The sequence below is a fragment of the Emydura macquarii genome, unplaced genomic scaffold, assembly GCF_026122565.2.
Source record: "Emydura macquarii macquarii isolate MOO-44397 ecotype Brisbane River unplaced genomic scaffold, CSIRO-AGI_Emac_v2 contig_705, whole genome shotgun sequence".
Taxonomy (NCBI): domain Eukaryota; kingdom Metazoa; phylum Chordata; order Testudines; family Chelidae; genus Emydura; species Emydura macquarii.
In genome coordinates, this window is record NW_027130842.1 from 12,454,621 (window position 1) to 12,481,907 (window position 27,287).

At 40.8% G+C, this 27,287-nt stretch overlaps 1 protein-coding gene across 2 annotated transcripts in view; it reads right to left on the reverse strand.

The window, feature by feature from the left end:
- Positions 1 to 4,796: 4,796 nt before the first annotated feature.
- SYNE1 (spectrin repeat containing nuclear envelope protein 1) overlaps positions 4,797 to 27,287 on the reverse strand; it is a 458,068-nt gene continuing 435,577 nt past the window's right edge. For both annotated transcript variants that reach the window (XM_067542425.1, XM_067542426.1), the window contains 11 exons: positions 26,520 to 26,711; positions 25,306 to 25,636; positions 21,527 to 21,669; positions 20,226 to 20,352; positions 18,506 to 18,717; positions 16,989 to 17,189; positions 16,308 to 16,436; positions 15,509 to 15,721; positions 14,154 to 14,246; positions 12,293 to 12,351; positions 4,797 to 6,239 (listed from right to left, as the gene is read on the reverse strand). In XM_067542425.1, coding sequence (XP_067398526.1) covers positions 5,999 to 6,239; positions 12,293 to 12,351; positions 14,154 to 14,246; positions 15,509 to 15,721; positions 16,308 to 16,436; positions 16,989 to 17,189; positions 18,506 to 18,717; positions 20,226 to 20,352; positions 21,527 to 21,669; positions 25,306 to 25,636; positions 26,520 to 26,711 — 1,941 coding nt within the window. In that variant the 3' untranslated portion in view covers positions 4,797 to 5,998. The remainder of the gene's footprint in view (positions 6,240 to 12,292; positions 12,352 to 14,153; positions 14,247 to 15,508; positions 15,722 to 16,307; positions 16,437 to 16,988; positions 17,190 to 18,505; positions 18,718 to 20,225; positions 20,353 to 21,526; positions 21,670 to 25,305; positions 25,637 to 26,519; positions 26,712 to 27,287) is intronic.

A 27,287-nucleotide genomic window follows, 5' to 3' on the forward strand; every position in this document is an offset into this window, starting at 1 on the left:
GGCTGCCTGATGGTGCAGATCCCAAACTTATAATTACTAATTACACCTCCCCAGGCCAGAAATAATTATGGAGTCCTCCCCGCCCCACTCCACACATCTACCCATTCCTCCAACCCAGCAATTAATTATGCATCCCACCACTGCCCAGGCAATTAATTATACAGCTCCCAGTCCAGCAATTAATTATGTACTTCCCTCAGCCCCACCGCTACATCTACTACAGCTCTGGGGCTCCCTCTCCCCTCCCTGCATCCACTTACCAGAGCTGGTACGGGAGGGGTGGAGGAAGGAGCAGAGCAGAGACCAACCCATTGTTCACTCTCACAGGACTGGAGGGACAAGCCCACTTCCTCCTCTGCGGTGTTAGCTGTTCCCGCTCCCCCCACCAGGATTTGAAAATTCCTCTCTGCCCCTCTGGGGCTGGGAAGAGCCCTGTTGTGTCTCCTGCAGAAGCCCAGCCCCTAGGTGGGGCAGCGGAGGTGGGTAAGGCAAGCCAGAGTGGCTCCAGCAGGAGCTAAAGGTGTATGAGTTGGCAACACATCCCCCTGCCCCCTTGGTGGGCGAGAACTGGTGAACCAGCAGGGGGCATCCAAGGGCTCGTATCCTGTTGATTATGGAAAAAAATTGGCAGCATCCTGTCATGGCTAGGATCCTGGGGGGAGATGTAACTGGCTCTTTCCTCCCCCTTCTGCCTCTAAAATAGTTGCAGGAGCGCTCTCCTCTCACAAGTCCCTCCCCATTCCCTCAGCCAGGGTCTGGGAAAGGATGCGCCCCCAACAGTGTGATGCCAGTTAGCTGGGTTGTGAGCACTGTTAGTCCGATTCTCCTGCCTGAACCTACTCCAGAGTATCATAGAAATGAAGCCAAGCACCAACTCTCGTAAGCACCAAAACAACCTTTTCTGTCACCTGTCTCAGGCGGCTTTGTTGATACAGCACCTTCCTGCCGTCTCCCAGGTAAAATGCCCAGAACAACAAGCAACACACAAGAAGATGGCAGGACACCGAGGCAGTAGAACTCCTGCAATAAGACGGCTCGAGGTAAGGATTTGAGGGTCAAGCCGGAGGCTATTGTAAGCATAGTGGCTGAGTGAGAAGAGGCTCCAAGCTGAGGGCAGGAGTGGGAAACAAAGGAAGCTTACAGAAAGGACTGGGAGGGGAGTGGGGAAAGGACAGAAGATGAGAGAAGGCAGAGAGTGGGGAGTGACCTTTCAAGGCAGGAATGAGGAACTTGAATATTATGTGGTAATAGAGCTAGAACCAGTAATGGGCTTCCAGGAGCAGAGACGTGGTTGGGAGAAGGCAGATTATTTTGCTGGCAGTTGTGTGAATGGATTGCAGGGGGTGACGTAGCAGGAGGCCAGAGAGGTTGACAGAGCAGTAATTAGGGTTGCCAGGTGTCTGGTTTTTGACCGGAAAGTCTGGTCAGTACTCGTTAAAGTCTGGTTACCAGGGTAACTGTCCTCAATCAGCTTTCGATCCGCCACTGGGAGGGTGGGAAGCGCAGCTGCTGCTGGAGCTGGAGAAACGTTCAGGACCTGCCCAGCTCTGGCAGAGAAAGGTACCGGTGGCTGGGAGAAGGGATCCTGAGGTGCGAGGCATTTGAGGAGCAGGGCCTGTGATCAGGCTCACTGCTTGGACCCCCTTCTCAGCCTCCTTTGTGCTCCACACCCGGGGTGTTGCCCTCCTATCCTGCCCCAGTCACTCTGACCCATCCCCGGAGTTCAGCTTTCCCTCCCGCATCCTGCCCCGGTCACACCCCCGGAGCATGGCTCTCCCTCCCTTCTCCTGCCCCAGTCACCCTAAAGCCCTGCTAAGGTGGTGGGGGGCAGGAGGTAGAGAGCAGTGAGTGATGGTGAAGGGTGGAGAGGATCAGGGGGCAGGGCCTCAAGAGAAAAGGTGGAGCAGATGGAGGTTCCTGCACTCAGTGTCCAGTTTTCACAAATTAGAAAGTTGGCCACCTTAGCAGTAATAGATGTGAGAGACAATCACGACATGGGCCAGCAATTTGACCATAGGGATGGAAAGGGCAGATTTTATGTTAGCCTCTCCAGGCTTCAATCTTGTTTGTATCCCATTGCACTAGGCAGGGTACAGACACGTAGGGCTAGATTTACAAAGATACTTAGGTGTTGCAACACTAAACGCCAAGGCACCCTGCTACCAGTGGAATACTCAATCCTCAGATGCCCAGGTTTCTCATACAATGCATGGGGAGAGGTAAGGGCCTCAGGAAGGGATCCTCAGGAGCCAGCAAACTGAGCAAGCAGCTGCCTAACCTAGTCAGCAGTGAAATGCAGAGGAAAAGGGCAGGGCTAAGGGCCCAGATTCTCAAAGGTAGTTAGGCACCTAACTCTCATTGAGCTAGGCCTTAAGCACCTATCTGACAGGAAGCCCCTCCCTCTGCTCAGGATTCTCAGCCATGAGTCACCTCCCAGTTATGTGTTTAAGACAGGTCAGCCCTTTCTTAGGGGGGGGGGGGGAAACAGAGTCCCCACAGCAATCATCATCCATTGGTGAGGAGGGGGGTTTGTGGGATTCCCAGAGTCAAATAATTGAACCATACCCTTTTAATTGTTTGTACAAAGTGGAACAGAATCACAGGAGAAATTGAGGGAGACCCCAACCTAGAATACCCTCCAGTGGTTGGGGCACTTATGGGAGAAGTGAGAGACCTGGATTTGAGTCCCTGCTCCAAATCAACCAGAGTGATGATTTGAAAACAGATCTCCTACCTCTGAGTAGTGAGTGCCCTAACCACAGGGCTATTGCATCGACATACACATGTATGCCAGCCCCGCTGCCCAATGTTTAATCTGGTGTCACTGGGCGTTTTTTGTGCATAGCCCCATCCAGTAGGTGTATTCTGAAGTAGGCAGTGGAAGGTCTAGTTTGAGAATCTCACCGGGGCTTAGCCCTGAGATAGGATTCCAAAGTGCTCAGCATTGTCAGGACTTAGGCAGCTTTGCATGCACCCATCAGCAGGGAATTTAGGCACCTCCATGGTTTGGTGGCAGGGTTTTGAGGATCTTGGTGCATAAATGTTGGATTTAGGCACCTAAAGTGGATCTAGCCCTAAACAAAGAATGACAAATAATTGAATAAGTGCAGAAACAAGGGGCAAACTGAGGCTGGCTACACTTGTTTTATTACCATTCATTTTTGTACCCTTCCTAATAGTTCTCCCTCCCTCCCTCTCCCTGATAACTAGGCTTGGCCAGTCTCCATTTCATCCCTTCTTCCCTCCACATTCCTGATTTTCTCCATAGTCTATTCCGCCCCCTATAGTCCAGGGGTTGGGAGTCAAAGGCCACAGGAACCAATCAAGAGATAACCTAAACACAGTTAAAAGTCACCGCAAACCAAGAAGTCTCATTGAAGATACTGACATTTCTCCCCTCCTTGGGGAAGGCACTCCTGGTAAGCTTCATTGTCCCTGCTGGCTCAAAGCACCTTCTCCTCTACTGTAGTGGAAGACTCAGCTCCAGTAGAGGATTCGACAGAGGCTCTTGCATGGTCACCATAAGCCAGCCTTTCTCACGTGGCTCCAGTATTTAGACGTATTGTGGAGTAAGCAGTAAGAAAATGGAATATACTCCGGGACAGAGAATATAGCAAAGCAGCAACAGGATGGGAAAGGCTGGTAGAAGGACAAGTAGCTCAGTCTTGAATGGAGAGTTTGTGCTAGTGGTTGGAGATGCAGGAGGCAGATATGGCAAGGGGCAGAGGCAGGCTGCAGAGCTGGCAAAACTGATATGGTAGTGGATAAAAGCCTATCTTGTTCTAATCAGCTGTTCCACTTGAGAATGTGAGAGGTCACCTTTCTACACTTGAAAGGCTAATTTAAGGCTTCATTTCTTGCCTCTTACCTCCTGTATGAAACCTAGTGAAAAATCTTTTTCTTCCTCTAATTTTTAAATTATTTAAATTAGAATGTATGGATCCCTGGGATCAGTGCAGTTGTCTGTGTACTCTGCCCAGGACTCTCTTTGGTGAACTCTGAAGATAAAAACTTTAATGCTGTTTATTACTCTCAGGCTGTGTGCTTGCTTTCCGCTAACATTTGCTGGCTTGCCTGAGGTCAGTAGGGCTTTACTGGGAAGCAGTAGAAGCAGGCTGATGTCCCTCTCCCCCCTGACCTGGATTACCATTTTGTGCTCCATAATCTGAGTTTTCCTTTTTTTAAAAGTCTCTAATCCTAATGTGTGTCAAGAAGCCTTAAAAAAAAATCATGAATCCTCTCTATCCCGTTCAGTGACATCTGTCCAAGAATCTGGAATAATTGCTCCAAGACATGAGAACTGCCCCATGTATTAACTCAGATGACTGCCCTCAACAGCTCAGTTCTAATCAGTCTTGATTCAAGCCCTTGCTCCCCAGGAAGGCAATCACAAGAAGCATCAACCATGGAAGTAGTTTTGTTTTCTCCAGGCTCAGCAAAACCAGCGCTCCTTTCTTCTTGCTTACACACTCCAATCTATTCTCTTTTTAAATGAAAACATTTGCTCATAAAATTAATGAGAAAATATACAGTATGGGGAATGGTTTTTTAAAAAAACCAGAAAAACATTAAACGAGTACTTTAGGGCAATACTCTGCAATCTCTCAGACTTGAAAAGAATTTTGTTTTGGTTAAGTTATGACTCAAACTATGTGAAGTGCCTGGCGCTGCTCAGAGAGTGAGTTTGCTGTAATGTTTCTGGGAAATTTATGAGTTTTCATTTTGTTCTGTGTTTCTGCTATTTATGTTTGTGTGTTGGGTATATTCCATGACAGTGCTTCAGCTAGTTGTCAAGCATAAATATCAGTCTTAGTGTCAGTCTATATCAAGCTGCTACGGAGAAGATTTAAATGTTTTCAACTCATAAAAATAGAATCTTCTTCAATGACGACTGTTAATAATAATGGGAGAACGGGAGGCAGCACACACAAATAAATCTAATCCTTTGGGAAACATGAACAACAGGAAACAGATTAGAAAAATCTAGAGTTTCCAAATGTTAATTCATAATTAATAAGAATAGCTTTTTATATTCATCACTGATTCTGTAGTTTCCTATATCTCATACAATCCTGCAACAATTTTGCAAGATCTTTCATTCCCACAGATTCCTGCTATAATTCACTGTTACAGCATTTTTGTTTATTTTACTTTTTTTCTTTGAGAATTGCAGCATATACATGTCTTAATTGTTTTTGCCATACATTTCTCATTCTAAACTTACAGGTTTCTATAATTGTCATTAAAAAGCACGTAGTCAAAATATTGTATGGTATCTATAATAAATGCAAAGAAATCATTACAAACAAAACTTGGCTTAGCAAACTGTACATACATAAATAGGTTCCTTTTTTTTTTTTACTTGACATTCAATATTTTTCTCATAAAACCTTTCATGATCTTATTTATTACATCCATTTGTTTAAACCTTAGAAAAGTGCCTGTCAGATTTACAGCCTATGCATCCAAAACAAAGGTTAGAACACCATGCCCAAAACAAAAAACCAAGGAAAATAGTACATTGCCATACAAGCTTTTTAAAAGTGTATGCTACAAAGTCTCTAAAATGTCCTTAGCACTGGTTGCTTTGTATACTGTAAGATACTGATAGTGTATTTAACAAAGATTGGCTAATAACTCATTCAGAGCCGCACACAGGAAAAGTTCTCTCAGCAGTATGAAGTCCTTGGGTGATGCATAGGACATGGCAATGATCCAGATATAAAGTGGCTAAAGATCCAGAATGTTGGAGAGAAAGAAAATTCCCTCACTTATTTCATAGCCTTCTTAGAGCCAGGGATGTGAGTTTTGAAATGATATTACTCACATAATGCATTACACATTTTGGTACTGATACATTATTAATTTAGTGCCAGTAGAATGACATGGGAACATTGGCTACAGAAGACAGATAAAGCTGCCACATTGAGTGCATTAATACTTGAAACAGGCCCATTTCCTGACATGTTTCTCCAACTTTACTAGCCTTTCCACTGCTTCATAAAGGAGGAGGGCCATTAGTATATCTTAACATGGGGTGGAAGGACCGGGCAAAATTATTCGATAGGGTACAGCTGTAGTCTTCCTCGGTCATTGGTACAAGGCAGGCAAGACCAATCAAGAGCAGCAGAAGAAGCTGAAGTGGTAGAGCAGCTCTGAGGACCCTAAGGAAGAAGGACGGGTGCTGCTGAGCTGTTAGTGTCTCAGAATGGGAGGAATCTGAGCCACCTCTTGTGGACCTGAGAAAAGAAACCAATATAGCATAAACAAAAGCCTTATCAAAATGGACACTGCTTTCTGGAATATAACAACTCTTCCTGGAATACTAATTTTAAAATAAATACAAATCCTATAACAACAGCTGCCAAAGGGATTTTATACTGAATATGCCATTACTGTAACACTGTCACTGTTTAGCAATGGTGGGATCGGAAAACAAAACATTTGATCAATCCGAAAAAGAATAGCCCATGGGAAGCTCAAATGTTATCATTTCTTCTTAATTGCATAAGAGATTTTCCATGTGAAAAAATTTAGAGATTGTACTCTCTAGGCAAGACAAAATATATTCTATCATGTCAGCTGCCGACTCAGTCCATATCTGCACATAGTCTAGAAGGGAAATGCTTTAAGTGTCAACTACTTTTTCTTTCAGGAAGTATCACAATGAATCATGCAACAAGAGCAATAATATGCCAATGTTGGATTAGAGGGATCCCAGTCTGTACAGAATACAGCATAGCTTCATTTTGCACTGAATCAGGAGTTAAAATTCCTGAACTTGAATGGATTCTTACCCTTTCTGTGTGACTTATTTCCCTGCTGTCTTTCTATGAAAACCTATTACTAACATGACAGTCACAGCCTGCTTTCAATATCTGATAGGGAGGTAAGCCTTGAGGTCAACATTTTCTAACCTGTATGCCTAAAGTTAAGCACCTAAATCCACAGCAATTTTTTAATCAATGGGAGATATGGGAGCTCAGCACCTCTGAAAACCAAAAATCAGGCCATCAATTTAGATGCCTAATTTTAGGTACCCACATTTGAAAATTTTGACTGAAGTTTTTAGATTTCCCTGTAACATGGAAGCTCTTCTTTCTAGTGGTGGATAAAGTTTGAATTTCATTTTGACACAAACCTTCCCATTTTGCCCTCTTGACCTAAGATCTCAGAACCCTGCTACAAGGATGACCTACTGAAAGACTTTTTAGAAGTTAGATGAATTGATAAAAGGCAGCTTGAAGGTTAAAAATACCAAATAGAACAATATAAGTACACTAATTATGTGGCATGAAAGGTACCGTGTTTTGGAAAGTACTAAAAATGCAGGAGAATGTAATGGCTCTCAAGCAATCTCCTAATACTGCAGCCTACTTCAATCTTGCTTCAGTTCTTTTTATTATCAAGTGTTTATGGGATATGAAGGTCTCATGGCAATTTCATTACAGTTCAGTAAGAACACAATGGTGTGCTGAGGTTAAGGAGGTAGAAAGACGTATGTAAAACAACGTAAAGGAAAATGAGAATCCATCTTCAGAATTACCTTTGTTTTGATGGGAATTTTAGTTTAATGGCCATGGAAGTATACCGTCTCCTGTACCTTCTGGATCACTGAAGTAATTAGTTCTCCAATTATTAATCTCTTACTGGAGGAGATCATTTGCTATTACTAGCACACTTACGTACAGATGTCTTCCCATGCTGAAGACTTAAAAGGAAGCCAGGCAGCTTTTGGTTACATTTAGTTGACTGATGGAGGGGTGAATATTTGGGTCCACTAAATGATTAACTTACTGGGATGATTAGGTCAAGAGGTCAAGATCAAAACAAAAGATTGCACATTGCTTAAATCCACAGCATTGGAACCAGAAAGGAAAGCTGCTTATTCTTGCATCATGTAAGATCATATATTATATTGAACGCAATGAAAGGACATGGCACATTTAACAGCATCAGAGCATTCCATATTAAAGTTCAATTAGACAAGGCCTTCCACTGTCTAAGAATGCCAACACAGAGAGTTAATGGGCTGAAGTAGAAACAAAAGGAACATGGAGTGCTTAATTACCTTCCAAGCAGTTCGCTGCACAGTCTACCTACTTACGTGGCTCTTTTGGAATAAATACTGTTGCTTAGAGCACATCAACAAGCGACACATTTTGTAGCGTCTACTCATCACTGGGGTTAATGATCATGATGTGAAAAGCTAAGTCTTTTTTTTAAATAGTTATCCAGTGAGCTGAACATCACCTGCAACTTTCCTTGGGGCTACCAAAAGGTTCTCCATTGGAATTGCCAAGAGACAGACCAGTAATTTTCCTCTCTTCTCAAAACTACACCAGACCAAATGCACCACTGATTTTGTTTTGTATTTCTTGAAAAACATAAAAGCATTCAAAAGGTGGTGTTGGAAAGTGTTCGGAGGCTCTCTCTGATGGGTCTAGTTAATTCTCTGAAGAATTAATGCTGTTATTGGAGAAGTGTTCTGAAATATAGTAGTAGAATATCAGGGTTGTAAATATTAATGGCTAATACTGCATGGAAATGATCCAAGAAGTGAATAATGAAACATTTCCTTCTGTATTTTCAAAGGGTATGTTTTAAAAAGTTCAAGCGCTATATTCCTTTGGTGATATAGCTGCTGTTTATCATACATACTCATACTGTAATGGACACATTAATAGTGATGGAAAACTGGATACGCAGCTCAAACTGTTTACTGTGGGTGGGACGGAAAGATTAAATGTAGCATTTGCAACTGAAGATCTGCAGCTACTGAAGTAAATGAAAAACTTCCTATCAATTTCAATGGGTAGCGATTGGCTCCAAATGCTACACAGTATGCCACTTTGGGAAAAAAGAGTAGTTCATTTCTCTTGCCCATGCATTCCCTGCCTACTCTTTCAGGCTGCTCTGCCATTTGTCACACTGACAGCTGCTCATTTGGACTAAAGTCAGACCCCTTCACAATTGTTCTTTACTCTCTTACATAGATCCTAGTGACTAGATATTGTGGAAGGCACAGCTGCAAATCTGACCAGCTGCAAGCTTCCTAATGTCAAACCAAGTCATCTACACAAGAACTCTGACGACTTGACTTTAGGATACATATAGCAGTGGAACTCCGCACTGACAGAGCTTGCAAAGTCTGGAGGATTGGAACTCTTCTCTTGTCTCTTCTGAAAAGTTTAGCTGGTAGGTAGAAGTTAAATTATCCTGCAGGTTTACCAGATGAGCAGGGGGAATTCTCATTTCAGCTCACATGTATCTTCACCTTACTTCTCAGTATGCAGCTAACTTAGTTATTTTCTGCTACTGCATGTTCCATGTTGGCTTTTCTGCCTCCCTCCCTTCCCCCAAGTTAGCTGGCTTACATTGTAAAGAAGATTAATATATCCATTTTACAGGTGGTTAAACAGGCAGTTTAAGTGACAAGACCGAAATCTTAGTGAGTGGCAGAACTGGGAACAGACCTGTGGAGATCTGAGTCCAAATCCCCAGTTCTAATCAGTGCACTACACTGTCTACTATCATGCAATCAAAGCCAGTAAGAATCTTGTGGCCTGGTTCGGCTCAGCAATTAAATGTGAACTTCATAAATTTGTTATTTGATGCAGGACGGGGGTGAGGTGGTGGTGTTAAGAAGCAGGGACTGGATCAGTGGCGCCAGAGTTTGAATAGAACTGCCCAAGAGAGACAATGTAAACACACTGGAGCAAATTGCACAATTATTTTTGTCTTTTTAACATTTTAATCACTTTAAAAAATCTGCAGGCATAGATCCAGGTGTGCATTTTCTGAGAGCTGTATTAGCTGCTGAAGGGAAAATGCACTTTTGGGATTTGCTTTTCCTAATTAGCACGCAACAGCTTGTACTGCCTCACACAACATCAGATTCATGACATACTGTAATGTGTAGATTTGGGAGGATATCTTGCTAAACAGGCATGGGTTATGTGCTGAATGAACAGGATACAGTAAATATGTTAACCAATTTGTTATGATAATGGAAAGGCAAAATGTCATCAAGCTCATTAAAAAACCCCACTGTCCCTGTAATTTTTAAAGTAAGTAATTTTCCATTTCAAAATCCTACAGATAAACATTTCTAATTTCTCTTTGGTTCTCCCTTATACTATAGTCTATTAGGGTTTGCTGATCCAGTGCAAGATCAAACACAAAGTACTCTGATCAGAGGCATGTCAAAATATTAAAGAACACAGTGACAGCTTGTACTGCTTTATCAGTTAAAATCACATTACACATCAACCACAACCTGTCTGGCTTGCGCATTTGATTAAGTTTCCTATTCAGTAGTAACTCATTTGTATTCCATGCTTGTCTGAATGACAAATTGAATATTGTGTTGAACAGCTATGAGATGTGTTAATAAACAGTGCTGAAGAGAGCTGATCTGAAAGGTGCCGCGCAGATACCACTGTTAGAATGTGGGCTGATCCCAAAGCTGCAAAGCGCTGCTATGACGCACGCTGGGCAAGTCGCTCACCCCTACAACACAGACGCCTTCTCTGTGTGTGCGTTGCTGTGAATATAGAGGGGAGCAGAAGAGCAGACAACATATTCCTTTAGTTCAGTGTTGCTAGTGCAAGCATGCTTATCTGCCTGAGTTTTAAACTTTGTTCTTCAGACAGGTACATAAAAGACATCTTAGCTCTTAATGGTCAGAGATTAAACTTCCCATGGCCCCCCTTCTATAAGAAACAGGATGCCAAGTTTTATACTGACTGGAGATGGAGAATCAGGGAGAATTTTTCTATTTACAAGAAGAACAGAGAACTGAGGTCATTTGTATAAGTATATATCAGTTATTCTTTATGCTATTTTACTGTTTTTTCAACAACACACACCTACTTTCTTGGAGGCATTAGAAGATTAAATGTTCTACCTACCACACATCACTTGAATTTTGGTAGTGAAGTGATACAGCTACAAAGCCATGAACTGATTCTATATACACATTTAAGATACTGCAAATATTGGAAATAATCTGGATAACTGATTAGTTCTAAACGCTAGCAGTTTTTGCTCTCCCCATCCCATATTTCATGGTTGCTTTGTTGAGCAAAAGCATGGTTTGTCTTTACAGAATAAAGGCCATCAAGTACAAAGTGCATTCAAGGCTTTTTTTGAATGCCTCACCATTGCTCAATCACAGTATAAATCTATTTTGGCCCTGTTTCAAACCTAAAATTTCTCTCATTTGAACAGGAACTATTTCAATGAAATAGTTCAATTTTACTACATAGATGACAAAGACAGTGTAAGTTTGATTATAGTTCATATATAATTCCTCCTCTCCCCCCCCATAATTTTAGATTCTTGTTGCAACTGACTAGATGCAGGAATGGGACAGGACCTCTACCCTTAGTGTTTATATATACAGTTTGATTTTTTTAAATGTGTTTTGTTTATTCTAGAGGGGGGAAGTGAACTGATCAGTGAAAGAGTGAAGGGGGACAAACATCACACCAACAACAGAGAATGCAGAAGCACTGTTAGCCGCAGAGATGATAGATTGCTGGAGACAAGGTGGAAAGCAAAAAGCTGCAGCTGCAAGTCTGCTCTCTAGTGGTCATCTAGAAATGGGGCAGTGCTGCTCCTCGAGTGATATATGGATGCAAGCACTTGTCATGTGTCATATTAATGTCAGTGTGTTATATCTGCAAAAAAGTTCTGTGATTGCAGAGAGAAAAGATGCTATTTTTAGGATGAAAATGCTCAAATTCTGACTTTTCATTCTGAGTGATGAGAACTGAAAATCCACAAACTGAACAAAACATTAACAAAAATTAAAAAGCAAAAGAGAGAGGATGCTAGTGTGTTTTCTCCAGATTTGTGGGTTTTATAAATTCTAAAATATTGTAATGGTCTAATACTTGCCTTAATTTAATATCTAGAAATAAAGAGGATGACAAAAGTCTTTGCCATGAACCTAATGGTGTTTCTGCTAATCAGATCTTAATGTAATAAGCAGTATCATGAATGTAAAACACCCATGTGATCAAATGTGTCAAAATCAATTTAAATTTAAGTGATGTTAATGGGAAGCAAAAGTTGTATATTCGACAATTATCAGGAATTTCTATTTACAGATATTTTGGTTGTAATAACTGAATCCTGTTTATAAAGGAACCTTGCACTTGACATGGTTAATTCCTGTCTCTTTGACAGATTAAATGTGGAGACACACTTAATGGACATCATGGGCAATTTCCATCATCCTCTTGGAATTCTAGAACAGAGTGCGGAAACCAGGAGAATAAGGTACCTGCTATGTGGACTGCTGACAGAGGGTCCAGGCTGTGAGACACTACATTTGCCCCGTGGCTGTTTGCAATGAACAGGGGGTAAAGAAAGAAGAATGTTCAGTCCAGGCAAATAAAGACAAGCTACTGATGAAATCAAATTAAAAGTGCAGCAAAGGAAACATAAAATCAAATGAAGTGACCAATACCCATGAACCAAGGAAACTGGCTTTTCTTCGGCTCCCAGCTGAATATGAAAATGGTTTCAACAGACAAAAGAAACTTGACAGAATGTTTTAGTCATTAAAATGATCCATATTAAGGTTTGGTTAAAAAAAAATGTTAAAATGTTTTTGGTTCAAATAATTTGTAACATGAGATACGAATTAATTCATCTTATTGAAAGGGATATACGTAAGTGTATTTATATTTAATTGCAGCTAAATTAATGTTCTGTAGAACATTATTCCAAATACAACCTTTAAAAAGTCTGGCTTCCCTTTTTCCACCCACAATTTTGAGGGCCAAATAACTGTGGTGCACTATTGCACTTGGAATGATTTGCTAGCACAGTTAGTGCAGCTTAGATGGTTAACTAGCTGACAGTGTCTGGATGTTAGGTTATTATTATTATTTACATAGTATTGGTGATGTGCTTGGCACTAGAATTTTAAGAGACAAATTTTCCCCCCCCCAAAATTACATGTGCAGAAAGGGAAGCCAGTTTAAAATCAGGCCCTGAGGAATCTTATACTGTACGTTATGGACAAAAATGAAGAAAATAATGTATGTAAACACAGTATTGTGTTAGAGATGAACAAATACAGATGAACATGTTAAGACGAGGCATATTACATTTCTACCAGCTCTTTAGCCAAAGTTTGCTATAGTAAATAATTTTATCACTTTCTGTGGTGTGCAGGCGTCTTCCAGTTTATGGTATCATGACTTTTATTAGTAATTTTTTAAAAAGTGGCTAATAAAAAAGTGAAATTAATGACTCCAGAAATAAAATGCTCATGTTTTATGTTGTTCTCTTCCCTTTCGAAAAGCCAGTATTCCTTTACATTCTCAAACTAGGATCTAAAGAAAACTAGTGAATGCAGCAAAATCAATTTCAAGAGACCACAAAGTTCATCAGGACAGAACTCAGATGTTTTAAAAAAGTGCAAATGAAAATCGATAGTTAAGAACTAAGGAAAACTGAATAATAATTAAAATAAAATCAACCAACAGAATTCTAAAGAAAGATAAAAATTCCAGTTCCATATAGGGATCAAAGTGTGGAGGAGAAGAATGCAGCATGGAATGCTGCATTTCTTGTATTGTGTTCTGGTGGTGACCACATGCAACATTAGAACAGTTGTCACATCCACTGATCAGGTTCTGTGCCAGTGTCTCTGTCAATGCCTTATAAGCTTTCTGTGCAGCCCCTCATCCAAAATCTCAATAAGATTCTGGCTCCATCTACAGTTTTAATCAAACACGAAAAGAAAGTTTTACTGATGGTCTTGACAAAGCAGCTCTGCAGAGGATGCCAAGTAGAGAGTGAAGGGATTGGCTGCAACCGGGCTGGGACAAGACCAGACATTGGGATGCTGCCATCACTTGAACAGAATACAAGAGAGACAGTGTGCCATACCTCAAACCTCCAGCCAGACTTTGAGCCCAGGTTTTATACAGAGCTTTTTCTAATTCTGATTTCATGCAGGGAGAGAGATGCAGCAGGGTTGGGAAAGCAGCTTTGTTTGTGGGGAATTCTTGGTTTGTGCCTTCTTCTTTCCTATCAGGGAGATTGTGTAGACCTTTCAGCTGGCTACAGCTACTGTAAATATCTGGTGCTCCCGCCCCAGTGGTGATAGAAGGTATAGGGCATGAAATTACCATTCTCTGTCTGCTTGGAGTGCTTCTTCCAGATATAGGACTAAGGGATCCTGAAGTGTCCAGTTCATCAGTTGAGGACCATGAGGATAAATCCTAAAGTTCAGAATCATAAGAGATTAGAAGAACATAAGTTATCTGCTAAGGAAACCACAATCAGAAAAAGGGAGTGAAATCCTCAGTTTTAGCAGAGTGCTTTGTATTACTGATCCTTGAAACATGACACAGGGAGATTTAAATGTATGCAAATCTGTAGGATTAAATCACTATAAATTACATGTGTTAGGATCTGAAGAGAAAGAAAGGCAAATGAGTACTCTGCTAGAAATAACATTTAACTGTCCAAGATAAGGCAAAGTCAGTATCAAGAACATGGCCTCTCTTTATTGGTTCTTAAAAGGTAAAGAGGCGTTGTGTACTCAGTGAAAATTCCCACTGGAATCCCAGACATTACTTTATACAGATAAAGACAGAGAGCGATATACTAGACAGATTGAAAACACATCACATTCTCCATACTTTGTGCGGGTTTTGGGGACTACAAGAGGAGGGATTGAAAACAATGGAGAGTGTTGAAGTCTTTTGTCTGACTGGGGCAGGTACAATGAAGACACAAGCATAACGTCCTTCCCCACACTCTCATCTACAAGATAACATTTGCCGATATGGAGTACACTTCCAAAGCTAAGAAAACACAAACAAACAAATTGGATATTTGTGAGCACACTAGAGAATTTATTTTAAGCGTTTTCATTAGTTTGTCAATAGGAAAGTAGATGCTGTTTACTCTGTGGAAACATGTCACAGGTTCAGATGCTGCAGCTACAGTAGCTACCCCATGCTCTTTGCCAGGTGACTGACTCAATGGCAGCAATGTAGGCAGTCAAGGCTGAAAGTTGAACCCAGACAAATTCAGACTGAAAATAAAGGTACCTATTTTTAACAGTGAGGGTAATTTAACCATTGGAACAATTTACCATGGATCATGCTGGATTCTCCATCACTGGCAATTAAGAGAGGAGGTTCTTCTAAAAGATACGCTCTAGCAATTTTGGGGGGAATGTTCTATGGCCTGTGTTATACAGGAGGTCAGACTAGATGATCACAGTGGTCCCTTGTGGCCTTTGAATTTATGAATTGCTGTTCCAGAGACAGGAAAGTCACTGGACAACACACGATGAAGGAGATTTCATAAACCGTTCAATAGTTGCATACCATTTAGATAGGCATCACTGCCCTAAGCAACAAAATAAGGGCCAGTAGTATATTTTATAGCTGATCATATGAAAAATGTCCACGTGATCATGAAACTACCCCTTGATGAGTGATAAAGGAAAGAATAAAATAGGATGATTTACCAGTTGACTACTTGAAATGTCTAAGATTTTCTCTAGGTCCTTGATGTGATGTGTGACATCCTTCAGTAGAAGCTTGAGTCTGTTTCCAATGACATGGACCTTCTCTTTGGCTTCCAGGCAGTCCTTGCCTTCTGCATTGACCAGCAGTTGGCAGGACATATCTTGGAGTGACACCACTTTCAGCTGAGACTCTAGCAACTCTCGTCTGATTTGCTATTGCAAAGGCAAAGAATCAGATTTTTTCTACTTAAATATTATGAAACAAATGAAAAAGTACGCTAGAACTTGCAGACAAACAAAAAAAACCCACAAACCCGGACAGATGGTACTGACTGTAGTTTCCAAGACTACTGCAATAGAAGCACTGAAGAAAGTTCCTGGCAGGTTATAATGAAAATCCTGGCAGGTTATAATGAAGAAAGGTGATCAATGCCTGGCAATTTCTTCCAAATCTCATAGCATGAGCAGCAGTCTATTTTAGAGCTCCTGCAGACCCCAACACGTTCCTATTAAGATATCCTTTCCAAAATAACAACCAAAAACTAAAAAAAACAAACAAACAGCCAACGGGGTAATTAGATAGATGTTTTCCATATTAAACAAAATGGGTTTTAGCCACCAATTTCACTCCTGCCTTCACCATGCTAAAGAGAGTCCTTGACTTTCCTAGTACCACAGGGTTATATACACATTGTACCTCGCAGATCAGTCACTAATCTCCAGAACTACCTTCTCTCTGCTTGTCAGGTTTTTTTTTTTCTTTGAAGGCTTTTAACATTCCAGGCATTTATAACCCTACCATTAGCAGTCTATGATGATCCTGCAGAGTATCCACGTCTTGGTTTGGATTAATAGGCAAGATCTCATTTTTTCTTCTGTCAATGTTCTCCAACCAAAGCAGCAAACCATGGCTCATTTCATGGAAATCCTATAAGAGACATGCGAGAGCTTAAGAGAACCCTGATTTATGCTGACGTTTTCTGCCACATTGCTATTTTCCACAACAGATTCAATTGGCTATATAATTATATTATACTACTAACGTATCATGAGTCTATATTAGTATACTATATTACAGTATTATTGCAATATTGCAATTATTGCAATTGATGGCCCTGATACCATTGCTACCACGAATACTGTTCTGATCTGGTAGTGTTTTACACCCACGCTGAACTTGCTTTGCTTAGGTGTGAATGCTAGCATACATGATATGTTTGTGGAGAATAATCTTTTAACTAGACTTTCTAAGTGCAAGACTTCACCGGGATCTTTCAAGAGCCAACCTTTACAAACTGCATTTTAGTTTGCATATGCGAACATGTGGGCAGCATTAGTTTTGATCTCTCACATTAGGAGGCTGTGAAGAAAATTTCATCTCTGATGTGGGAGGGAAGTCGATCATTTAAAATGAATCCCCTCAGCTCTAGAATTCCTCATTATGTCCAAGGGAATGAGACCCTACACACCAAATACAGACCTGACACTGCATTAGGGCATCCTGCAGTGAGCAGCGCCATTCTTCAATCATACTGCATACACGTTCCCAGTGCATGTTCATCTGAGACAGACGCTCTTGTAGCTTTTTGCTTTCTTCGCTGTCAGATTGAGTGAATTCTGAGCTACACAGGTTGATGGACAGGACGATAGCTTTGCGGTTATCGACAGCTTTCTGCAACTCCTGGATGACAATGGAGTTAGAAACATCCAAAACTTAATGTATAAGACGTGTGCTACAGACTTCTAGAAGAAGCGAGTGTACTGGTCTCCATTAAAGAGCAATGATTTGCAGTAAGTAACATGAGAGTATTTTAGTTTACCAGTTTCCCTCTTTACTTAGCACAGGAAATGTGTGTGGTAACTACGTGGTAACAATGTAAATGTTCACTCTTTAATGTCTACTATTTTATGTTCACAGTAAAACTTAGAATAAACCAATTAAACTTTTAAGACTTAAACGCCTGTAGTCATGGCTGAATTTTAAAGATTAGAAGAGCTGGCTTGTATTTCAAATGTCTGAAAGACAGAGGGCCTGGCAAAAAATACATGGCCTAGTTATGCAAAGGCCTGGAGCAAATATGAGATACAGGAAAAATTGCAGTGTAGCTTTTGACAACACTAAAGTTTCTGCCTCACAGTTTTGTTGAAAATTATATTAGTTTTTTATGTTTATCAACTGAAGACCACTATCCATATGATTATTTATTTATTTTAAACGGAGAGGAAGAGGATTCTTAGGGAAGCTCCCCTTCTTCTCCTTTGTTTACAGTCTCTTCCCCATGTCCCCATAATGCCTCATATCACAATGACTTTCATATCATTGAGGGCAGCTGGATTGGATTCCATCTAACACACATTAATGCTGCTCCTAAATTGGCTAGAGGGGTCACTGAAGGACGCACTCTCCCTCTCCCCCAATACTCCAAGTGCTGAACATGCTGGCTTCACACTGACTCTGACATCCTTCTTGCACTGTGTAGGAGACACTGGACCCAGCAACTGAACCTGGATTTGTAGAGTGGTAGCATAGAGTACCAAGTTTAGGACCCTTAGGAGGGCAAAATGTCAGCACGAAGAAAAAGAAGAGATTGTAACTAACAGAAAAACAGAAGGGTACCATTTCTTTTAAAAATGGCTGGTTTGTGGTTAGAACAGATTTTAATTGACTTAATTTGGCCTTTTCTAAACTTCATTAATTCAGCTGACTTCAGCAGTTATCTGTGTATTTTGGAAATGTAGCTTGAATATAAAAACAGTTGCCAACATTTATTTGGAATTTCAGGAAAATGGTGATGGTTTATTTTTTTATGCAAATAAGTGATTTCTCAAGCCATGTTTCCAGTTTCTCACCCCAATCATTAGCCCCCTTTTCCTGTGCAGGGATGCAGAGAGTGAAAACCAAATATCAACTATATTTCATGAATGGAGTCCAACCCACAGGTTGCATGGCAGGTCATTACTGAGGTAATGGATGGGAAAATGGAAATAAAACCTTACTTTCAGTTTTTTAATTCGGAGCTCAATCGTTTGTATATCGGTGCTGAGATCAAGATGACAGAGCTTCTCTAATTCCTCTTCAGTCTGCATTAACCAAACCCAAATACTGTTCAGGTCAGAGTTAAACTGCTGCCACTGCTGAAGATTCTGTTTCATTCTCAATTCTTTGCTTAGAGCTTGGGCCTGGATTAACTCCCATCGATCGATCACACCTGCGAAAGCAGAGACATAATACAATACAAACATAGACATATACATAATATGCACAATTACATCAGTGTTTACATTAAATACACTTAGTATACAGCAACCTAAACAAAACATTATCACACACAAAACTAAGTTAAGACAACACTGAGTATGTGGCTTTATATAGCAAAAGCCAAGGAAGAGGAAGATGGACCAACTGATCTAATAGGTCTCTTTCAACTCGAACGTCCATGACTTTATGCACTTAAATATTTAGCCCACTGTGTGGTATACATGGGTGTCTGAAAATAAAACTATCCATCTACATTTGCATGCACACTTATACCTACCCATATTACAACACTTATGTTTACAAAGCTCTTCACAGACATTAGTTAATCCTCACAACAGCCCTGTGAGGTAGGCAATTTTATTATTATCCCCTCTTTACAGCTGGGGAGACTGAGGCAAGAGACTAAGGGCTTGTCTACACTTACCTCGGAGAGTTGGTGGCAGTTGACCGGAGTTATGCAAACTATGCAAAAAACTTGCGTCAACTTCTGTGCTTCTGTTCTGTGCTCCATTTTCAATGTGCTGCGCCGACGGGAACTGTGTTCCTGTCGATGCAGTGCTACACCACTTGAGGAGGTGGTCTTAATATGTCGATTTCTGGATCGACTGAGCGGGTGGTCTTCACTGACTGCTCAGTTGATCTGACGGTGGCAAATTTGCCACTGTCAGTCAGTGTAGACATAGCCTAAGTGGCTTGCCCAAGGCTACATAACAAATCCATGCCAGAGCCGGAATAGAACTCAGGAGAGCCTTATTTCTATCCTGGTGCGCTGCTCTCATGGATAAAGTGGTCTTGTTTATATAATGAACGACCGAGCGTGCAAATAAGGATTTTGCATTTGCAGATAGCCATTTATATGTTTAACTAGCCACCTGGACCTGTAATTATTGCTATCTTTATGAACCCTTGGACCTTTTTAATAAAAATGTTTGCCCTTCAATAAATATGTTTAAACTACTGACAAACATGTTGCATGGAGATAAATCAAGGCTATTTCCCAGTCATTCACCCTGTGTGCATATGGCTGAGAGAGACTTACAAGATTCACTTTGCTAAAAATGTAAAAGAAATTGAGATCAGTGATTAAACTAGGCACCAAGGGTATTTTGTAATCCAAAGTTTCAACGCTTCTTTTTCCTATCAGAAGATATCTAATAAGTATGTACAGGATCTATAGAGATTTGCTCAAGTGCTGAGGGATAAATATTATAATGTGACGAGCTACTTAAAATGTGCACCTGTGCTTGATGCTTATGTCTGGTCTATACAAGGAACTGATTCATTTTGGTTTATAAATATTATATAATGTTTACTCGGACCATGGAGACAGAAGCAATCATCACCCCCCCCAAACAGATATGGAGTAACACAAGTTGGTAAATATGAACTTTACCAACACTATACATATTGCTGTTCATTTCACATTTGTTTCTCACAGAAGGTTTGAATGCTACGTACCAGCTGTTTGTGTTTCTGTACTGTTCAGGTTAATAAATCCAGACAACTTCTCCTCTTCCTCTTTCAGTTTGTAACCAAGCCTTTTTACGGAGTCTATGCTGCCACTGCACTCACCCAGTAGCTTCATCTGTTTTAAAAACACTTCTCATTAATCTATGCCATGCTAGGATAACTCTAGAGGTCAAGGGCTAATTACAAAGCAATTTTCAAAAAAAAAATTCTGAAACTAGGTCTTGACATGACAGAATGGGAAGATGCCTTCTGCTTTAATAATATACCATCTGTGAGTTTATCTTTCTGTCTCAAAAGCAATTAGATACAAGAAAGGATTTCTTTGGCCAATACAGTATCAATGATATGCTGTGTGTCTTGATATTACTTGCATCATTTTTGTATTGATGCTCAAAGAAAACTGTACATGTGAGATTTAAGGGATTAAACGTAGAGTAGAGGCTCAAAGTCCATTAACAGAAATAATTCAGTGCTACTCTATCAGGGTATTGACAGAGTCAAAGAATGGATGTCTTCAGGTGACATTTATTCTATAAATACTGAGACTATATGAGCTGGAAAGAAGATGATACTGGGAGACATGGGGACTGAAAGAGGGAATAACAGAAGAGTGGAAAAATTATGGTGTATCCACATATAACATTTCTGACAGGAATATCATAGAAATGTAGGCTTGGAAGGGAACTCAAGAAGTCATCAAGTCCAGCCTGCTGCGCAAAGGCAGGACCAAATTAAACCTAGCTGCTTACAGTACTGTTTTTTGAGGTTTATTCCACAAAGATTTCTCATTAAACTTTTTATCACTGATTCCCATATGCAACATGGGCAATGTAATATATGTTTATAATTTGGCAGTAAAACATATACTATGCATCACTCTATAAAATTCTGGTCTTAATAGTGAAGGAAGTATTTTTTAAACATGATCGTCATTACAGGGATAAATGGATGCATGTGAAATTACTCTGGGCCATCTACACAAATTCAATTGGAAAATGAACTCATTAGGGTTATGTTCCTAAAATCTCACGCTATTGTAAATTCACAAATAATTACATAACCTCAAAATAACAATAACTGTGTGTGATTGAGGGTAGTGATTATATGTGTGAATGAGGCTGAGAGGCAGTAATAGCTTTATACATAACAATCTGTACTATTGCAGGAGCCATATTTTCAATGGCTATTCTATGTTCATTTATTACCACTTGTACTATAAATATAGTGCCCTGTCACAAGAACTGTTATTTTAAGTTCTGTCACCAGGTGGCAATACTCCTGGTACTCACATATCCTTTGTAACTGGAATCTAGCTCCGGTCCTGTGGGTGTTTTGCTGCGAATGATGTTTTCTGTTTGCTGTATTTGGAAACGACTAGTGTCTAAGGCCTTGTCCAGCTGACGGATGTGTGTTTCCAAAGCCCCTGGTTCTCCTGTGGCAAAAGTACAAAAGATATGATTGCCGCTTTGAGATTTTTTCAAAAGTTTTGCTTTATATCCAAGGAAAAAAATATGTGAATTACTAACCAGGTTAGACAGCACGGAAAAGCTGGCTGCAATAGCACATGTGTTGGGAAGTGAAAAAGCAAATTTATATCTAATTACATGCTTGTGTGTTAGCAACTTTCAGATAGTTATACTGATGAATGTGCTTGCCATGAGGACAGTATCAAAGCTTTCATATGTGCAAAAAGGCCTGTGCCCTGTTTTGAAAAGACTCTTTCCCCTAAATAATTCTTGATCTTTCTGGAAGACTAAATTTTCTGTGGGCTTTATTCCAGCCTCACACATTTTCTGTGATATTGCGCCTTCTCAGATCTGGCAATCACTGACGACTGATTAAGTATTTATGCCCCTCCCCTCGATTTTTATTTTGAAGTTCAATTTTTCTCTCTCATTCCTTTTTGCGGTAGACATTGTAACATCTTCCCTGAAACTAATAGATTGGAATCTTGGCATACCTTGAAAATTCTATTTCTATATGACTTTGAACATGAAAAGCAGTATATATGTAAATGCCAAGTGATGCTGTTATAGTTATATCCATCAGGTCCAGCAGGCAATGCTTCTAAAAGATGGCACACTTGTGATTTCATCCTAGAGATCAAGTCACTTCTGAAATATGCCTGATCTCCAGTGGTTTAGGTAGGAGGAGATGTTAAAAACTCTGAATGCCATTGTTGTCTCCTTCTGTCTGACTTGCAACATAAGGCAGCGCCATCATACCTCTGGGTGGCTATACTTTTTGTTGAATGGAAAAGGAACAGGGTGGAGCAAACTGGTAAAGGAGCTTCTGGCACTGAAAACTTTGGAAGCAGTACAGGAAGAGAAACCATGTCTTTTTCTATACTTACTGCTGTGCCTAATATTCCCAATAAAGCCTCCTGGTACAGTCTAATCTGACAGTGTGGCATTGGGGTTTTTTGTTGTTTTTGCAACACTTATTTCCAAAAGTAGAAAGTAAAATACAGCTCCCTGCTGCAGGCTGTGAGCTTAACTGCCGGACTTGCCCACACTGTCAAGCTTTCATTGGAACACAAGTAGTTTGAGGCTTGCAGTGGGGACAGTGTGTCAAAAGAGAAAGAGTGGGAAGCTCATGGGTGAAGATACTGAAAAGAGCACGTGACCATTCCAACATTCTTTTAAGAGGAAATTAAACATAAGTGTGTGAGCTGTCCACAGGACAAAGCCTCCATTGTAAGAAAGGCAATCAATGGTGGTAAAATCTCCACCTTCTCTGTAGTGAAGACATTTCTTATTAGATCATTTTCACTTTTGAACTGTGTTGAAAATATTTGTGGTTTGTGCTTCTATGGGTGAGGAAAATCTATTAATCCATAACTTTTGGCAGTGTAATAATTCAAATGACCTGGGGACTAAGAGGTACAGAACTGGGCAACGAGGCTTTGGACAATCCTTTCTTCTCCCCTTTTCATCTCTGTCTCCATACCCAGAGAAGTCAGTTGCAGCTGCTCTCTTATCCTGTACGAAACCAGCCTCTTCCCAAAGGAGAACCAAGGATTGGGATCCTGTTATAAGAATCTCTTATTTTGAAACCCTCTGCAACAATATTGGGGTCCGGACACCAAGGAGCTGGTATCAGTTTGAGTAAAACACTAATTAGCTACATCTAGTTAGCCAGTAATTGAGCTAAAAAGTACTGCATCCTAGCCAGCTTTTTAAAACTCTTTCCTCTTCTGTTGGGTGCATGGAAGAAACAATACCTTTACCAATGGTAATGTAGCAGGAAAGTTCTGCATTAACATGCTAGTGCTGTCATGTGAGAAAATATCTATCTTGTAAGCTGTGAGAAGTACAGCAGATGAGCTAAGAGAAGACGACACTGTTACAGGTATGTGTTGGGTTACTTGGGCCTGGCTGTGCTTAGGCTTTTTTGATGCCTACCAGAGATATTTCTGAGTGCTTTTTCAGTAAGTTTTACATAGGCCTTGGGGCTTTCTGGGATCTCTACATCTACAAAATAAAAGCACAATCTGAGTTGATATCTCAACAATTGCTGACAATCCTGGAGACAGAGTAGGTCACCAGTTTGAATTTAAAGAACATATTCCCTCTGAATAAAGAGAGTTAAATTGAATCACAGAATTCCTGCTGAAAAGAGCATTAGCATCTAAGCAAGTCCAAGCATCTTTTTAGAAGATGTTAAGGAACTGAAAAGCACAAGACAGTCACAATTAAAGACAGAACAGAATCCTGAATTTAGGCCTCCCTAACAATAAATGGGCTTCAAACACAGACATTTCCTCATTAGTATTTGTTGCACTATATGCACATAGTCATAAAGACAGACAGGTTTCACGAACTCATAAAAGGCCAAGTCTTGAAGTTCTTGTTAAAGTAAAACTTCCCAATGTTGTCAACGTGAGTCTTGCCTGAATAAGGACTGAGTAAAAACTCACTTAGGGCTTGTCTACAGTACAGTTTTGTCAACAAAATTATGCTGGCGTATGGTCACTGCTGTAATGAAACCGCTGTTGCATGTCCTCGCTATGCTCCTTGTGTCAGTGGAGTGTATTCACGCTACCCGCTGTTGCATTGACACAGGGAGCAGTGCACTGTGGGTAGCTATCCCACTCTACAACTGCACGCAGGGTGCTTTGGAAAGGGTTTGCAATGCCTCATGGGCCAGTCATAGCCTCATGTTCCAAGGGCATCCGACTAGAGTAACAGCCGCTTTTCAACTGCCCTGTCAGCCAAACTGACATTGCTGAACACAAACACAAGAAGCCCCCAGACGTGTGAGAATGGGGGTGGGGGGGGGGGCGGGAGAGTGAGAGACAGGGAGTGAGTATGTGTATGTGAGAATGAGAGAGAGTGTTGGGGGACAGTGACTGTGTCCACATGCTGTCTCTAAGTTAAGACAGCAGCAGCTGGAAGCAACCAATCTTGAGGCAGAAGCTGCTGCATAGACAGCTGGTGTCCCCTGTCCCCTCACTCCAGCTCAGTGGAGATCGGAACACCGGTGGGGTGAGGGGGACACTCTGACATCGAGGTGATTTTATTTTGTTGAAAAAACAGGGTAGTTTGTCAGTGGGGGTGGGGTGAGGGGTGTTTGCAGTGTGTATACCAGCACTGTTTTGCTGAAAAAAGCTGACTTTGGTCAACAAAACTCTCTAGTGTGGTCCAGCCCTTAGATTTAATGAGGCCCAATGTGTGAATATGTCAAATGTTTCCTTGGAGTTTTCTCTTTCTCCCATTTTTCTTGCAGTCATTCAGTACCGTTTCTCCCAGTCAAAAGACTGTATTAGCCAACTCTGTTGCAGATGACACCAGTCACAACTGCCAGACACTGGATGCAATAAGACAGCCAGTTCCCTCTGTCATTTACTGAATGTATCTCTGTGATATTCCAAGCCTGCACTCATCCAGAAGGTTGCAATATTTTGTCAAAGACCAGGAGCCTAAAGGCACTCTTCCAGGACAGATATTTGAGATCTTCAGGAGCTCTTTGAAATACTTTTGCATGCCTAAGAACTCCCAGCACTATAGTCCTATATGCAATATTTATTTCCCTTTACGGAGAAAGATATAAGAGAAGCAATCAATACCTGCTATGCTAGCTGCTCCCCTAAGATAGAAATCTTTGTCATCTTGTCCTTCATCCTCCGAGTGCAGTACCCTTGAAACAGCTGTCTCCAGGTCCCGACTGAGGTCATAGTCATGATCCCATTCCAAAGGGATGGAGTCTACACTTGCAGGAGTATCCCGTCCTGAGCGCTCACTTCTCACTGGCTGGGCAAGTGACAGTGAGAGGTTGGAAGAGGGGTGTGGGGAGAGAACACTGTCTGCAGATTTGTCGTGCCAATGTATGTCGGAGAGCTCTGCTGATTCATCCAGATCCACCTCTCTGTCAGAGAGGTCATGTTCATCATCTGTCAGCTAGAAGGAAACACCAGAACAGAGACTATTAATTCAGCCCTCGGAAACAATGTCCTTTCTACCTGGGTCAATGAGATAAAAATGTCCCTGGGTAACATTCAGACTGACAGGATTCCTATTTTGTATCTTTCTTTGATCCTCCTTTGATTTTTTTTAAATGCATATAAAATAAAAGGATAAAATGAGTAAAAGGGGCTAAGAATAAACTCAGTTGCTTAATGCTCATCTGTATAGTCTCATGTGAGGCAACTGTCTCCAAATTTTCTCCAGATATTATCTCCACACAGACAGCAAAATTAGAGCAACATTTTGGAACCAAATTATAGAAACTATAAAAGGCATTTATCTTGACTATTGCTCTCAGCTATTCTTTCATGTTATGAAAAGCGCTTCTCACTGTAGGGCTTTCCAGTTTGATTTCCAAAATCACCCTTTCCCACTTCCCGGCTGTACATTCAGTTCTGGGTACTTAAACTTCCATCTGCCCTGCAAGGAAGGAGCGTCTTTATTTCTAGGAACTTAATGCTATTCAATGAAATTCATCCTGAAGGGCAGGAAGAATTTTATGTCTCTGGTGCTGCACCATCACTCTCTTTCACAAAGCACTGATTTATAATGCATAGGTGTGTGTGTGATGCTTTACAGAAATGAGACAGGCTCTTTGCCCTGAAGCGTTTGCAATCTAAATAAGACATGACATACAATATGTCATGATAACACACAAAGGTGCAGGGGGGGAATGGGAGGATCAGAGTTACAAGAAGTAAAGATCATGGGATGTTTTGGCTTATACATTACATCTCTCCCCCCAAATAAACTCTTTTAAACATTATTTGTAAATTTATAATAAATCTTAAAACAAACAAACAAAGAGGGTACATACAGGAAGGCGGATCAGTTTCTTGTGGTAGCGTTCCACACGACCAAAGACCTCTTGACAGTAACGCCGGAGCTCATCCAGTTCTTCTTCAATGACCGTTGCATCTATAGGCTCACTTTTCTCTATCAGCTGTTCACCCTGGACAATTATCTGCTCGATTTTATTGTTGTTCAGTGAGATCTCCTGCTGGAAAGCCTGTGCAGCGTAAGAAGCCAGGACTTTCTGTTATTATTAAAACTAACATTAAACAATCTTTAGTTATCACGAACGCTATGTCTTACAGAGATAGTATAGTTACCAAATGCCAACAGGGACCATTACACAGGGTAAGCAACATTTGGTGAGGCAACTCTGTATTCTCTAGCCATACTTCATTAGCTTATACGGGAGTGTAACAGCTTAAAGTTCTACCCAGCAAGTCTTATGGTTTACTGTGCTGTATTTGGAAAGAGGACTGTCCTCTTAACAAGCCACTCCTGAGAGTTTTGAAAGGCTTAGGGTAGATAAGGTGACTAGAATGGATGCAGATTCTAAAGCTATACTAACAAGTTGTTTTGTGTAGTGCCAGTCACGCTGTAGATGTTCCAGAGCACTCAGCAAATAAAGAGTCACATGCTAATAGGGCAGAAACCATGGGCAGGGCATAACAGGGCAGCCATAACACACACAACTTTGGCATTGAAAATGATTGGAAATGATTTTATGGGGAGAGGAAAAATCAGAGCACTGAGGGTTATATCCACTATGCTTTTTCAAAACCCATCTTTAATT